Raw genomic sequence first — 15,437 nt, 5'->3', positions numbered from 1 at the left:
CCAGAGCATCAACAGAGTGGTGCACTGTGGGATAGCTCCCGGAGCTATTACCGTCGATTTCCATCCACACCTAGCCTAATTCGATATGGCCATGTCGAATTTAGCGCTACTCCTTTCGTTGGGGAGGATTACAGAAATCGATTTAAAGAGAGCTTTATGTCGAACTAAATGGCTTCCTGGTGTGGACGGGTGCAGGGTTAATTCGATATAACGGCGCTAAAGTCGACATAAAAGCCTAGTGTAGACCAGGCCTTGGACATTTGCACCTGAAGCTGCCCCAAAGAATCCAGTTTAACAGTGTTTTGTGCTGTTAACAGCTAATCTAGATAGCCGCATTCTCCCCAGACGTGGGCAATTACCACTTTGATCCCCTTACCCTCCCTGGTCACCCTTGGCCCTGGTCTACACTACAGAATTACTTTGCTATAGCTACATCGCTCAAGGGTGTGAATAATCCACCCCCATGAGTGATCACTGATCTAAAGACAGCACTATGTCAGCGGGAGAAGCTACCACCTCTCAGGGAGGTGGATTAACTGCACCAACGGGACAGTTCTCACCTGTTCGCTTAGAGCATCTTCATTAAAGTGCTACAGTGGTGCAGCTGCGCCGATACAGCGGTTTAAGTGTAGACCTTCCCTTAGATAGGGAGCTCCGTAGGGCAGAGCCATTTTCAGGGATGACTGGTAAGCACATTGAGCACTACCATAAATAAGTGATAGGAGCCCACTTTCCAATAGCCTTACTCCCACCAAGGAGTGGCCTTCTCCATGGCCTATGTCAGGAGAGAAGGAGTGGGGAAGTGGGCCACTTTGAGCACAGAAATAGAGGAAGAAACTATTATCTCCTTACTTTGTACTAAACCTCAAAATGTCTTTCTATTCCCTCGCCCCCACCTCTTCATGACGCCTAATTCCCCTCAGACTTAATTAAACACAGAAGCCACTGCTTTGACAGTTCATTCAGTTTGTCTTTTTGAAGAAAGATCTTTTGGAAGCATCGTTTCTATTGTGGCTTTCGTCAACCCTTACTGGCTATTGGGGTAGAGGTTTAGGGTGGTACTTTTCTCAAACAGTGGAGAATTCATATTAATCTAAATGTGAGTTACCAGTGCCTTTACCCTCAAATTATGGAAAATAGAGGAGTATACTGATGAGTTGAGTCCCTGTTGTTACCTCATGCCTTACCAGCAGCGATTCAGTAACCATTAAAGGACTAGGACTAAACTCAATCTTACTCAAGGGGGACTGGGCCTTAAACTTGTGATCTGGCTCCTGTACCCAGCAAATTAACTGAAGATTTAGATAAGAAGCCAGTATGCAGGAGATTTAAATATCACATTTGTTTAGGTAGTTCAAGAATTGGCCTCTGGGATGTAGTGCAATGGAATGGTTCCTTCTGCCTAGCTAGGAGGAATATACTCTACAGCTGCCTCACTAGCTTTTCCTGGTGTTTAATTAAATAGGTGAGGAAATGAGGCTTTGTTGCAGGTTTCCTTTTCAAGAATAACTGTGGAAAGTCTGATGCAGGCTGGATAGCTAGGCCTTCATTCCAAACAACCCACCCTCTTAGTGCTTACTAAACACCACACCTGTGATTTGTAGCAAGTTGCTACAGATTTGCCTTTTTGTTTCTCCAGAATTGAAACTCTGGAAAGACTTTACCATATAGCTCAGAAAGGGAATTATTAGGAGACTGTTTCTTCCTGATTTTGTGCAATCCCTCAAGTACTACAATGATGGATAGTGGTGCAAAACCCTGGAGGTAAAGAGTATCCTACAGGAAAGTTAAAAACTGACCTGATGAATAACAGTGGATGAAATGTTAAAGACTCTGCATTTCTACTTTCCAACTTGATTACAGAATATTGAATAAACAGAGCTATCTAGTGCTTGCCAGTCCCCAACGTTAGCATTCACTCAACAGGACTGCTTTCCTTCCCACACAGCTATTTGAGGTTGTTTCTTCAAATCAATAGCTGTGATGCAGCCCCTGTGACTATCTGCAAGCTGTTCCTCCCACACACTGAGCTATCCCACAAGAGCAGAAAGCCGCAGGCAATGGTGTTAACTTACAATGTGTTAAACCAGTTCCTTGCTTTAGTGTTTTCCTACAAGGCACAGAAGAAGTTTCCCATCTAGTCCAGCTATGAACTATTTAGGCAAGCTCCTACCTGCTCCCTCCCTTAGATTTTGGTGGTTTGGAGAAGATGGGGACTGACTAGTCACCACCCATTTTGCAAAACCAAGCCATGGCCAGTGAAGTTTTGCAGATTTAAAGCCAAACCAAGGTTAGCTTCTCTCTTACTGAACCCCCGCATCCTCCTTCCCCTTTCTTTCCAGCAAGGGCCTCATCTCCCGACTCAAGCCATGCATCGCCAACTCATCAGTCCTAGTAACAACCCCAGAGAGATCATTTGAGCCCCATAAGGCCAAGATAAATTTCCAGGAGAAGCCATACTTCTGCTTTAGTGTTACCAGTTTCTGGAATTTAGGTCTTCAGGTTTTTAGCTGTTTCATAATTAAGAAAAACAGGTTTTAGTGAGCATTTGTGTGACCATTTTTCATGCTCAGATGAAGTCTTTTCTGAAGCACCAACCCCCCTTCCTCCCCACAAGAATGAATTCCCACCAGCCCCTTCCACAGATAGTTGTGAGAACTGAAAGAGACAAGAAGGTTCAGATAGTCCCACTGTGATTCTAAAATCCCACCCTGAGGTATTTGCTTCCAAAAATGTTTTAACCAGTTATCCTAAAACCCCTATTTCTAGTCAACAGGAATAAAGCTTCATTCCCCCTCACTAATGAGCTGCAGAGCAGAGAGTCCCAGAGGCAGCAAAAGGTTGTTAATTTTCATTACAGCCAAGGGCCGACCTTAAAACCAACATTAACTTTTAAAAAGAAAGTGAGAGACATTGAACTCACACACATTTCTTACCCACTGCTTTCATATAACCCTCAAAGTTTTCACTGGAGACAAGTTTCCAGGTCCCTAGAAATACATCACATATGTTTGAGAGCACATAGCAGTGACAAACAGTTGCAGTGAATTATGAAACTCTCAACTGTTTCTTTCTGAAGATGCCATGAACGTGTGATACGCCGGGGGACCAATGAGAAAGACTATGTCAGAGGCTCCAATCACCAGCATTTCACTAGCTGCATTTGCTTTGATCAGAAAACCAAAATCTAAGGCATTGGCAGTAAACAGCTCGAAGACTGTAAGAAAGTGAACGCCACCCCAGGATAATAAAGTTGCAGAAGAAATCCACGCAGAGCTGGGAATAGAATCCAGGACTTCAGCCTCCCAAGCACATTTTCTAGCCGTATGAAGATCTATCTTTGTTTGCAATTGTGACTTTATGAACAAATGTCCAATCCTAGGTGGAATAGGTTCATAAAAGAAAGGGATTACGTTGTGATAATTGGGCCTACACATTTATCCTAATTGTGAGCTCAACTGTGAAAAGTGAGTGAAAGTTCATAAATTGTCACAATAACCTATGACAACAAATGTAGATGGGTAAAGGTGCAAAAGAAAAGACTAAATTAGAACACACAAAAAGGCCTACTGATATAATTCAGAGATTGTGTTAAGATAATGCCTGGAAACAAGAAAAATATGGGACTGGCACTCAATGAACCAAATCTGGTGCATCAGAAATTACGGCAGTGGAGGACTGTCAGCACACACGTGATTTAGCCTGCATCCCCATTGTAAAGTGGGTGATTTCCAGCCCAGGGATTCTGGGTTCTAATCTATAGCCCCAGCCAGGTAAGCTAGACTGGGGTTAAAGCACTTCCTGGGTCAGAGATTGTTTAGTGTGAACAATAGGGGAGTTAAGATAAAAACCAGGTAAGAGTCCAGGTTACCTGTGTCGTAAAGACATACCTTGTGTTCTAGCACTCTGAGGGATCACTCTATGCTGGCACAGATGACCCCTGCCCCAGCTTGCTGTCTGTGGTCTGGATATGGCTGGATATTGTATCCTCCTTTTTGACGTTGGGTTCCTTGGAACCAGTGCTACCCATTTATTATCTATTTTTTTTCTCCAAGGGTAGAGATTATTTTTGGGCCTAGATTCACTTAGCACTTGTAACCGAAGTCAGCAGTCAAATCCAAAATTATGGGCCAGATTCTGCTGCCCTTACTCCTTCACAGTGGTATCTTGTTCCTTACTCTTCGCAATCAATGAACTACATGAGGAGTCAGGGTGGCAGACTCAGGGCCCATCATGGCATTCATACAAAATACTGTTTGTTTCAGCAATAGAAAAAACATCTTAAAGTGCAGCCTTTAAACTTAGCTTGTCTGGGTGTGGGCTTGGACAAGCCAAGCTGGAGTAGATAACTTGCTTCATGAACCCTTGTATCTGCAGTTCTCAGTTGAGAGAAGAAATGCACACCATTGTCTGCCACCAGAGCTTGTCCTTCCAGTCTGTTTATATGTGCTCCAAAATGCCTGCCTTCTCCTTCCAAGAGTTCAGGCTTCCTGGCTGGAATTGGGGCTTTGTTTTTCCCAAGCCACCTCCACCCTCTGCTGTCTTTCTTGTCACCTCCCCAAAATGATTCTTTTGATGACTCATTTTAGTCTCCTCTATATAGCCCACCACTGTCATCTTCAACCCTGTATAACATGAGCCTCATCCTGTCTTTTCCTTCATGCTGTGACACTCCCTGAAGTGCCAACTGGGCAGAGGTTTTCTGATGCTGGCCGCTATGTGCCTGGCTTTTTAACTAAGCTGATGCTGCTTTCTGCACTTTGAACCATACAGACAGTAGGCAAGATTTACCCCCTGGAGCTCAAGCATGTGTAATATTCCCCCTTTTTCCACTGGCAGGAAGACACCTTTAGACTCTGATGACAGTGAAGACTGCCCATGAGATCAGCTGAATCAGCACATTCCAAGCTGCCCTAACCTTGGTCTTCTTGGGCTGATGACTTTGCAAGCTCTGCAAGCCTATCTCCAGGGTGCCTGGATGGTAAAGTTATTAGGTGGCTTCTGCAAGGGTGCACCTTACTTGAGATGAACATGTTGCTGGTAGGGCTTGGATGCTGACTTCTGCAAACAAAAGTTATCAGGACCCAGAAAGCAAGTCTACTGTGCTAAGCACAGACTGGTGGAAAGAAGAGGCATTCCCAACCCCAGGAGGAATTGGGAAGATAAAATGGTAGGTTCCCTAGGGGAAGTGCATAAAAAGTTAAAAATTGGATCCATCCTACTCTTAGGGCCTAAATGTATTGATGTAAAGACTAGGATTAATGTTCTTATTTTCTCCCCTTTTTATCTGTTTACTTATGGCAGTAGAATTGTTTGTTGCTTTTCTAGTAATGGGAATGTAAGAAGATGCCCCCATGCTGCAGCTTCTTAATTGTCTTATGTAAAGTGAATGACTAGACTGGCACACACCCATGTTCTTCCTTCAAGGACTGGTTCATACAAGAGAAGCTCTAGTGCACACTACTGCATTCCAGAGACAGGTCAATTCTCTCCTCTACATTACAGAGTGAGTATAAAATGCTAGTAGATCAGAGTGGCTTCGTTGTAAACACATGTGTAAGTGACTAATCCAGGTGCAAGGTAACAGAAAGAACCACTGTGCTTAATCTCCCTTAGGATGTCATTTGTGCTGTCAGATTTATCCTCAAAGCAGAGCATTCACAGCCAGCTTTGCATGCTCTGCTAAGGTTTGATTTCACTGTGGATTACACTTTCAGATCGAGCAATAGCATTCAAGGCTAGAAGGGACCACTGGCTCATCTAGTCTGATCTCTTGTATAGCCCAGGCCAGCAGGCTCACACTAGATCCAACAACTGAAATTCGAGCTAAGTATTACAGCCCATAGGAGACTAGACTATTCTATTCCACAGGCAGAGAATAGGAGGGACTGAGGTGCACCACTGCCCATTGCCCCCCCAACAGCAGGGAAATGATTAAGTGAGATATACCCAAATAATCTTAGCAAGAGACCCACCCACATACACACCACCCTCAAGGTCACTGCCAATCTGACATAGGGGGAAATTCCATCCAAACCCCACATCTGGTGATCAGAGAGAAAATGCTTGCTGCCATCCCAGAACCCTGGCCCACCCCTTCCCATGTGGGATCTCTAGTCATGGCCATCCCTGCTGCTTCAGAAGGAGATCAAAAGTACTTTTCCTCCTTTGCATCAATATCATTCATTTCTTTAACATGAGTGAATGAGAAAAGCAGCTGCCTTCATCAGTTGGTATTTTCAGATGAGGAAAAATAGACAGGAAATATAGCATTGTATATTCTGTTGTACATTGCATTTCTTCTGACCAGCTATAATGGCATCCAGCCCATTCATGCATTAAAATAAGAGACTTTGGTGTGAATTATTGGTTTGTGTATTATGAGCAATGTAACCCATCCTATGAACTGATCAGTGGTAATAGTGGAAAACCAGCATACAGAATAGAGAGGTGGGGGGGGAAGGTTGCACCCTGTCCCATCATGTGAGGATCCACATTAAATTTGTTTAATCTCTAATAGAGAGTTAGAGAAGGAGATACAGCCTTTAAGATTACTACAACAGTGGGGAAGACAAGAACTAAGATATTAATGTACAGTTATTTCAATGTATGTGGGGAGATGTTCATGGTTTAGGGTAGATCAAGGTGACATAGCTTGAGTAAGGTTAGGGAGACCATTTTTTTTTTTTTTTTTTTCTTCTAGAACTGGAAGGGACCTTGAAAGGTCATCGAGTCCAGCTTAAGAAAGCTTTCCTATAATATTAGGATGGAATATTCACAAACCTCAAGGGAGTTAGGCACTTATGCCTTCATACGCCTTCCAAAATCCCAGCCTACATTTAAAGAAAAGCTTTCTAGAAGTGGACTTTCATTAAGCTAGATCTATTGGACTAGATTAGAAAGAATTAGTGGAATTTTAAAGCATTTTAAGCCTAGAATAGACAAGCAACTTGGAAACACTATTATTCTACAAGGATGGAGGAGGACAGAGTAGGCTGGAGAAGGCAGACTTGACACCTTCATCTCATCTCCTCTCCATTTTTACAATTCTGAAAGTCAAATCTCCATGAGTAGTTACAAGCTAACAAAGAATATGGACTCCAATATTCAGTGTTTGAAAGCCTGTTTAATACGTTACACGGGTACACTGTTTCTCTGAGACAAGCCTGTACACATTTGAGTTGAAAACAGAAGCTTATACTGGAGCTTTCTTGTCAAGAGCCATCTCAGTGAGTTTCTAGTCCAGTGGGCAGGGATTAGTGTCCTCTTGCTTTCTCATATATTCTGATGCATGTGACATTGTTCATGGTACATTCCTAAAAGGGGGAAAGTTACAGTATGATTCTAAAATGCTTCCATATGCAGTTCAACAAATACTATCACATGAAGTTTTCAGAGAACACTATGGGTATGTCTTCACTACCCGCCGGATTGGCAGCAATCAATCCAGCGGGGATTGATTTATCGCGTCTAGACTAGATGCGATAAATTCCCCCCCCTCCCCGAGCACTCTGTCAACTACTGTACTCCACTGCCATGCGAGGCACAGGCGGAGTCGACGGGGGAGCAGCAGCAGTCAACTCACTGCAGTGAAGACACCGCGATGAGTAGGTCTAAGTACGTTGACTTCAGCTACGTTATTCACGTAGCTGAAGTTGCTTAACTTAGATCGACCCCCCGTGTAGACCAGGGCTTAGAGAAGCAACAATGAAGTGCTGACATAAGGTAGTGTTCTTTGCCTCTAAGATTTTCCTCCAGGTTTAAAAAAAAAAAAAAAAGTTACTTGGTCATCTTCGCTACAGTTCAACTTGTAGAGCATTTACTGTTGAGATACTACTTTCAGTGATCAAATAGCAGGAATGAACTCACCACCACCATCTTCCCATCCACTAATCTTCTCTTTATTGTGGTCTCCTTGCCATTCCACTTCTGCACCTGAGTCAGTGAGCCATCATCTAAGGTTACAATACTCTACCAAAAAACAAACAAAAACCACACATCAAGTAAAGTGTTTAGCCCACTGTCCTGCAGGTTAGAAGTGATTCAGTTTGCAGGGGGTTAGGAAAGATTGGGGTTTTGCCTCTATAAGGCTTGTCACTTTGCCCCTATTGTTTAGCCCTCACCTTTGTTTTTCTGTCATCTGCTGTAGTTTCCTCAAACTCCTCCCCAAGCTTGAAGGAGACCTCAGTACTTTTGAAAGTGCTCTTGGTTTGGATTGTTAGCACTTCCCCATCAATGCTGATAGTCACAATGGGTTTGGTTAGGCTGCCCAGTTTCCTGGTGGCTAAACTCACACCTGCAAGTTACACACAAGATGTCTCAGATACTTAGAGATAAACATTAAGGTCATGGGATAAGAGTTAAAGGAATAAGAGCAGGACTAGTTTACTGTGCTCTCTGTACCAGCAGTTTGTTACCATAGTGTTTAGACCCTTTAGTTCAACTGAAGTGAAGTAAAATGTATATAGTAGTCTTACTAAAAAAGAACATCAGTGTTACAAGCACAGGTGTATCAGGTCTCACAGAAAAGTCCTCTCATGTACAGTTTGAGTTAAATTACAGAAAGGCACATCAATTTCCTTGTTGAGGTAGCATCTATAAGAGTCAGCAAGATATTCCAGTTCACTTATAAGGTGAACAAAGCTTTGTTTAAACAATGCTATAGGCCTAGTTCTTCACTGATTTGCACTTTGAGTCATTCATGCAAAGTGACAAAGAAAGACCAGTTAAGAAAGGTAGCATTTGGTAGTCACTTTGCACAGGTGCAAGTGACTACATGAGATGCAATGCAGTGGAGGCCTAGGCCCCATGTTACCTAGAATTCAAGTTTCATAATGTTTAGTTACCTTATGCCTGCTATTCTCTCTTTTCAGTAGTCCACTCACCCCCCCCCCAAAGACATACCCAGTCTTCCATTAAGAGCAGCCCTAGGGGCAGCATTTATGAGAACAGTTCACATCAGAGAACCACTTCCCCTTGTCAGCTTACAGGTCTCAAAATAAACACCATTTCCCTTCTGAAAAAATGAGCACTAGGAAGCTGCAAATTGGAGAATCCCCAGGGCCAGGAAGAAGAAATGTAGGAGCAGAGTTCAACTAGAGCATATCCTTTCTAAATCCCACACATTACAACATTACTCACCCAGCTCTTTCATGTAGTCATCAAATTTTTCACTGGAGCTGAGTTTCCACGTTCCCAGGAACAGGTCACACATTGTGAGGATTGGCTGGATAGACACACTCAAGAAAACAACAGCAGTTCTCAAAGAGAGAGCCAAGCAAAGAGCATAAGCTATATAAGCCCTGAAAGTCTGTTTTTAAAGCTGATCTGAACATGTGACATTCTGAGACGACCAATCAGGAAAGATATCATGGACTCCAGTCAATAGAATTTTAGTTTGATTTCTTTTAGCACAAATCCACAGTCAGTAAATACAGCAAAGGATTAAAAAAATCACAATTGTAGCCCCAATTTGAAACATAGCTTTTCCAGAAATAAAAAAACAAAATAAGAAAATCACCATTCCAAGACAAGAGCAGCACAGTCTTAAAGGGATGTGTGAAGGCTCAAGAAGTTAATTGTTTCAAAAAACTCCTAATAATATTCCATTAATAATGTTATTCATAAAGCACTTGGGCCCATAGGTGCTGGAACTAGAGGTCCTGGGGGTGCGGCAGCACCCCCTGGCTTGAAGTGGTTTCCATCACATACAGGGTTTACAGTTTGTTTCAATGGCTCTCAGCACCCCCATTGTAAAAATTGTTCCAGCACCCCTGCTTGGGCCCAGATGCCCAACTTTAACTTCTACAATGGCTCTACACCAGCGGAATGTTCCCACTGGCAGGAGCTGACACCACTGCCTTAAGGGCTGCTTTTTGGCACTGGAACTTCAAAGGTAGTTAGGAAGAGGGTCGAGCAAATGGTGCATTGGCCACTATGGTAAAAGCTCAGTTGCCTTCTAATACTAATATTAGTTATTATTTGTGTTTAGACATAGTGCCTAGAGGCCCAATCGAGATCAGGGCCCCATTGTGCTAGGTGTTGTACAAACACATAACGAGATAGTCTGTGCCCCAAATAGCTGACAATCTAAATACACAAGGCAAAGGGTCGGAGGGGAAACAAAGGCACAGTGACTTGTCCAAGATTACACAGCAGGTGAGTGCCAAGAGCTAAGAATAGAATCCAAGTCTTCTCTGGGTCCCACTCTAGTGCTCCAATCACTAGACCACACTTTCCCTGATATAAATCACAACAGTGAAATTTCTAAAAGTAGGTGGTGCCAGAACACAGATACATGCCAAGATGCTGCTCAATGGGAGAGTGCGTGGGGGGTGGGGAGTTAGGTCTCAAATATCACCAAGCCCCTTCCATGACTTTAAAAACTAACAAGACCACCTTAAAATCAATCTGTTACCTTGATGATCATCACAACAATGCTCAGTCTTTACAAGCTATAACTAATGAAGACTTGCTGGAAGCCCAGCTAAGAGAGATGTGCAGTAATTGACCCTCGGCATGTGTTGCAAGGCACATGTTGAGAAGAGTGCAGCCTGTGCATGTAATGCAGCTGGAAGGAACATCTAGTCAGACACATGGATTTCCCTGAAGCCCCCTTACAGAATCAGCGCTTAAACCAGCAAAGAGCAGGCACTTCATTGGAGAACCCTCTTAGATACTCCAGTAGAGCTTCAGAAATTTACCAGTTTAACTGACCTGAAATCTCCTCCCTGCCCAAGCATACCACACTTTCTGCTACCTGAACCTTGACAGAAAAAAGATCTGCTGCCTGGTTTGCTCAGAGAGGTCCAGCTTTAATAGGAATCTCCTCAGTGAGGTCCCTCTCCTCAAAACTCACTTCTAACATGAAGCCTAGGAGTGCTGGATGTGTTCTGGTGTGTTGTGTGTGAAATCTGTTGCTTGTGTTCTGCAGGAGGTCAGATGATCATAATGCTCCCTTCTGGTCTCAAAATCTATTACTCTAACTATATTTGTTTAATAAAGAGGGGAGAAATGCAACAAGAAGTAGGGAGCATAAATTTCTATAATCAAACCTTCCCATGGCTCTATCAGTGTTTTTGCTGTCCATCTGTTTAGATTGTAAGGCCCAGATCATCAAAGGTATTTAGTCACCTATTGCCCATTGATTTCAATGAACATCAGGTGCCTAAATACCTTTGGGGATCTGGGCACAAGTTTCTAAGAGCAGGAACATTGTCTCCTTTCCTGTCCCATTCTGCACTAAGCACACCATTGGCACTTAACAAATAGCAATAGAATTCCGTGGATAGGAACAATACAATATATTTTAATAGATGCGCAACCCTAATGGGATTAGGATAAACTATGACCCAGATCCTGCAACTAACAACAGGGTTCCACGTGGACAGAGAGAGCCACTCATGCACATTCAGTTGCAGGAAAAGGGCAAAAATCTGTTCCTGGGGTCATAGCAAGGTCTAAGCAGGTGCAAGAAATGTCAGCTGAACAGAAGCTGAGTCAAACTCCAATCCTGCAAAAATTTACATGTGCTTAACTTTATTAAGCACTGTGAGTTGTCCCACTGATTGGGGCCTAATGCTGCAGACTTTTCTTCCGGAACAAAATGCTTTTTAAATATTTTTCTTTAATGCAAAGTATTTTTGAATGCTAAAGACCATTAAGTGCTGAGGACACAGTGATCCATGTGCCAGTGAGGATAAAGGAATAACAACACTATGACCTACTAAGAAGGAAAAAAAGAGAAATGCTCATAATTGGAGTTCCTGATATTCTCTCTCACCATTGGTCATCCCAGAGGGTCACATGGTCAAGGTTCCTTTTTAAAGAGGCTATGTGGTCTTATAGAATTCATACCACCTTCCTGTCTGATACTGAGAACTGTTGCCTGATTCCTGCAGAAGCCTGTTTAATAAGCTTCACATAATGTGTGATCTATTTGTGGGCACCTGGAAACTCATTTCCAGTGAAAACTTTGAGGACTATATGAGAGAACTGGGTAAGGAATGCTATGTGGGGTTACCTCTGGTTATATATCTGTGTCTGCATAGGGAAAGATTACTGAATTTGCATTTTAATCCAGATTTCTTCTTCTTCCTGGCTTTGGGAACTTTCCTGTACTATTCATGAAGGGCTCTTTTTTCCCCTGGCTGATAAACTGTCTTAGCCAGACAATCTTAAACTGCAGAGTTCTTAGGGAAGCTAGTTGCTTGGTTTAGTGTGGTCAGGCTTCTTAATGTGGAAGGAATTGGATTGCAGGGAGTGGTATCCTGTTAATTGAATAATGCATAATTAATTTCTAGTAGAAATAATTCAGTAGTGCTATTGTCTGGGGTAGAAAAATCCATTGACATGCTCAGTGCCTTTGTGCCTTGGAAACACAAAGCAGTAGAAAGCTGAGACTATAATAAGGTCAGTAATTAAACACCTGTCTAATCTGGATTTCTGTCTAAGTAACTGTTTCATTGAAGTACAATTTTATGTTGATATTGGAGTACTAGAATTTGTGGTTCATTGGAACTGGGATTTGTTAGGGACTGGAAGTAGTTGCTGCTAGCTGGCTAGTGTGCTTTTAAATTAGGGAATTACATGGACTCCTGACTAGATACCTGGAGCAGTCTTGGGTAATATGCTTCTCTAAAAACTCCTAGTTTTAAGTTGAAGTTGGTTTAAAAGGGTCTTATCTTTCCCATAGACTGACTGGGGACTCAGATTACAGTAGTAACTCAGAATAAGCTAGTCAAACAAGCCTTTCCTTGAAAGACTAGAAGCAAAATTCTCAAATAGACTTCTAAGTCCTGTTTTTCTTAACAAGACTTGAGCACCCTGGAAAATTCTCCTAAATCTTATGGAGAGCACTAGTGTTGCTAGCTTCTTTCCTAAAATTTTCCTTTTAGTCACTTTTCAACTGCTACTAGTTCGGTAGCAAACAGTGTTTTGGGGAGTGGTTTAGGGAAAGCAGGGGGGATCTAAATCACTCTAAAAATGTTTATGCTCTTTGGAGGTAAAAGGTTGCATAACTTGGTGAAATTGACTCACCAGGATTCTCTGGGCTCTTAAACATTCAGCTGCATATGCCCTTGGAGTTTAATTCACTAAAAGGATTTAATTTGCATTGCACTTCAGAATAGTGGCTGTACAAAAAATATCCTGACTTCATATTCCCTGGACTGGGCTTGGAATGGCTTTTATCAGAAGCTTCAGGCAGCCTTGAAATGCAGGATTACTAAAACATAAAGAGCAAGGGCAGATTCTTGTGGAAACAAGTCATAAACATTTTAAATCCCTGATCCCCTGCCTTCCCTTAGTTGAAAGCAACAACACTAGGTAAGAGGGTGTTCTGGAAGTGAATAGACTATCTCTCCTGTCTGATCTACAGGTGTGGGCTTTGCTACTAGGAAAATGGCTGGTATGGCCAAGCCCAATGTAATCATAAGCACCAATGGAGATGTGATAACCATCAAAACAGAGAGTACCTTCAAAAATACAGAGATCTCTTTCAAGCTGGGTGAGGAGTTTGAGGAGACCACAGCAGATGACAGGAAAGTTAAGGTGAGTCTTCCTTAAAACCAGCTGGGGTTGTGGGAGGGAAGGGATTTCAAAATTGCCCTTGAAGTTAGCATGTCGAACATGAGAAAGTGCCACAAGTGTTCTGCAGAACCACAGACACCCGGTCAGTTAATGTTGGACTTGTGTACAAATCTCCTTTAGTCTGCAGGACACAGACTAAATAGCAACACTTCATTTCCTTGTCTCTGCAGAGCATCATAACACTAGACAATGGCTCACTGATTCAGGTGCAGAAATGGGATGGAAAAGAGACCACATTAATAAGAAAATTGGTGGATGGGAAGCTGGTAGTGGTGAGTTAATGCCTGGTATTTAATCACTGAATGCAACATGTGTTCTATATTGGCTTCTAATGAGGTGGTGGGATTGGAAAAATGTAGGATGTGAATTATGATAGACTGGGGGTGGGGATGTAACTTCCAAACTAGTGAGAGACTTGCACATTAAAATTCAGGAGTGTTAAAGACGGAAGATCTGGAGAAGTCTTCAAGGCATATGCATTCTTTTTACCCTTCCCTCTGCCTATCCCAAACTGAGGTGGAGAAAAATGTGCATATAAAGCTGTGTAGCAATGAGTGGGTGAAAGTCCAAAACTCAAATTCTCATTAAAAGGGACAAAACTTCCATGAAAATCTGTCTTGACCAGTTGTAGTAAATAGCCATTCCAGCTTTTATAATATCTTAAATACTCCCCACAGAGCCACTATCACAGCATGATAGTCTAACACATTGACTGGCAAGCTTGCCTCATTGCTTGTCAGTCAACATACCACAATGATGCAGTGATCTGTCACTACCATATTTCTTCCTGCTCTTCTCATTGCCTGGGTGCTGGAAGAGAATTTTTGCAGCAACTCAACCCAGGATGTTGCAGAGAACATATATGGGCAGCTCCTATGCTAAGTAAGTAAAGGGTGCCTGTGCTCCCTCCCCATGCTGTCTTGGATATTAAAAAAGTACTCCTGTCAGGTTGGCCTCCAGCTGAGACCAAACAGTGATTGAGAGGCCTATGTGCCCCTTAGGTACAGGGAGTTCTGAATAAAAGCATGAAGCTCTCAGCCTGAGTTGTTCCCTTTCAACTTGCTTGAAGGGAGGTGTGGAAGTGTTATCTAAAGCTTGCTATTGGTAAAAAAGTGAGTGCTTGACATGCTGCCTAACATGCATTTGTTCAACAATCTGTCCTTCTAGGAATGTACCATGAACAATGTTACCTGCACTAGAGTCTATGAGACTGCATGAAGAAACCCGATCTCCACAATGGTCTGGGATCTAACTTGTGGAGAACCAGCTCAGTTCCAGGAGTGAAGCTCCACAAGTCTGCTTTGTGACCAAACCAGACTGTTTACAGACTTTATGCCAAAGCAGTGTTATAGCCAATCTGAACTCTTGTGGTTATTCAATAAAATGTTCATCTGTCTAGGAATGGTGTTGGAATTTGTACAACATAGCACTAGCTAATGGATGGTGGATCTGCACAAACTGGGACCAGGGTGTGCACTAACTTCTGACTCCCTTCATTACTATGGCAAGAGTAGGTAGACATAACCTTAACAAAGATCAAGACATTCACCACTTAGGAAGCCCTACTTAGGGATAGGTGCTTAACAATGTTCACCCTCAAGGCCTAATTTACTCTAGCCCCTGTTCCTATAACACAATTATCCTCTAGATCCAAAACAAGTGAAGATCATGTGCTCCTCTGTCTTTATCTAGTTCAATCCCTATAATAGGGATTGAAATAAACTGCCTTTCTTTAAAAAGCAGTTAACTTAAGAGGATCATGATAGAGCTAAGTCTCACTTCAACACAGTCTTTTATGAGGTTTAATTTTTCCTGGTCAAAAAAGGCACTACACAAATCATTGTAGA

General features: G+C 42.5%; 2 protein-coding genes across 2 annotated transcripts; one reads left to right on the top strand and one right to left on the bottom strand.

The window, feature by feature from the left end:
- Positions 1-7,151: 7,151 nt before the first annotated feature.
- On the bottom strand, positions 7,152-9,247 carry LOC112109392 (myelin P2 protein-like). Its single transcript, XM_024203892.2, has 4 exons — positions 9,142-9,247; positions 8,124-8,296; positions 7,870-7,971; positions 7,152-7,316 (listed from the first exon to the last, which is right to left on the bottom strand). The coding sequence occupies exons 1-4, from the start codon at positions 9,212-9,214 to the stop codon at positions 7,257-7,259; spliced, it is 408 nt and encodes a 135-aa protein (XP_024059660.1). The 5' UTR covers positions 9,215-9,247; the 3' UTR covers positions 7,152-7,256.
- A 2,624-nt stretch (positions 9,248-11,871) lies between these two features.
- Positions 11,872-14,924, top strand: LOC112109389 (fatty acid-binding protein, adipocyte-like). Its single transcript, XM_024203890.2, has 4 exons — positions 11,872-11,998; positions 13,379-13,551; positions 13,761-13,862; positions 14,758-14,924. Exons 1-4 carry the CDS (start codon positions 11,926-11,928, stop codon positions 14,806-14,808), a joined length of 399 nt encoding a protein of 132 aa, XP_024059658.1. The 5' UTR covers positions 11,872-11,925; the 3' UTR covers positions 14,809-14,924.
- Positions 14,925-15,437: the final 513 nt, after the last annotated feature.

The sequence above is a fragment of the Terrapene carolina genome, unplaced genomic scaffold (genome assembly GCF_002925995.2).
Source record: "Terrapene carolina triunguis isolate 2854851 unplaced genomic scaffold, T_m_triunguis-2.0 Scaffold58, whole genome shotgun sequence".
In the NCBI taxonomy this organism is placed as follows: Eukaryota; Metazoa; Chordata; order Testudines; family Emydidae; genus Terrapene; species Terrapene triunguis.
The sequence above is the reverse complement of the archived record's forward strand: the minus strand, read 5'-3'. Positions and strand labels throughout refer to the sequence as shown.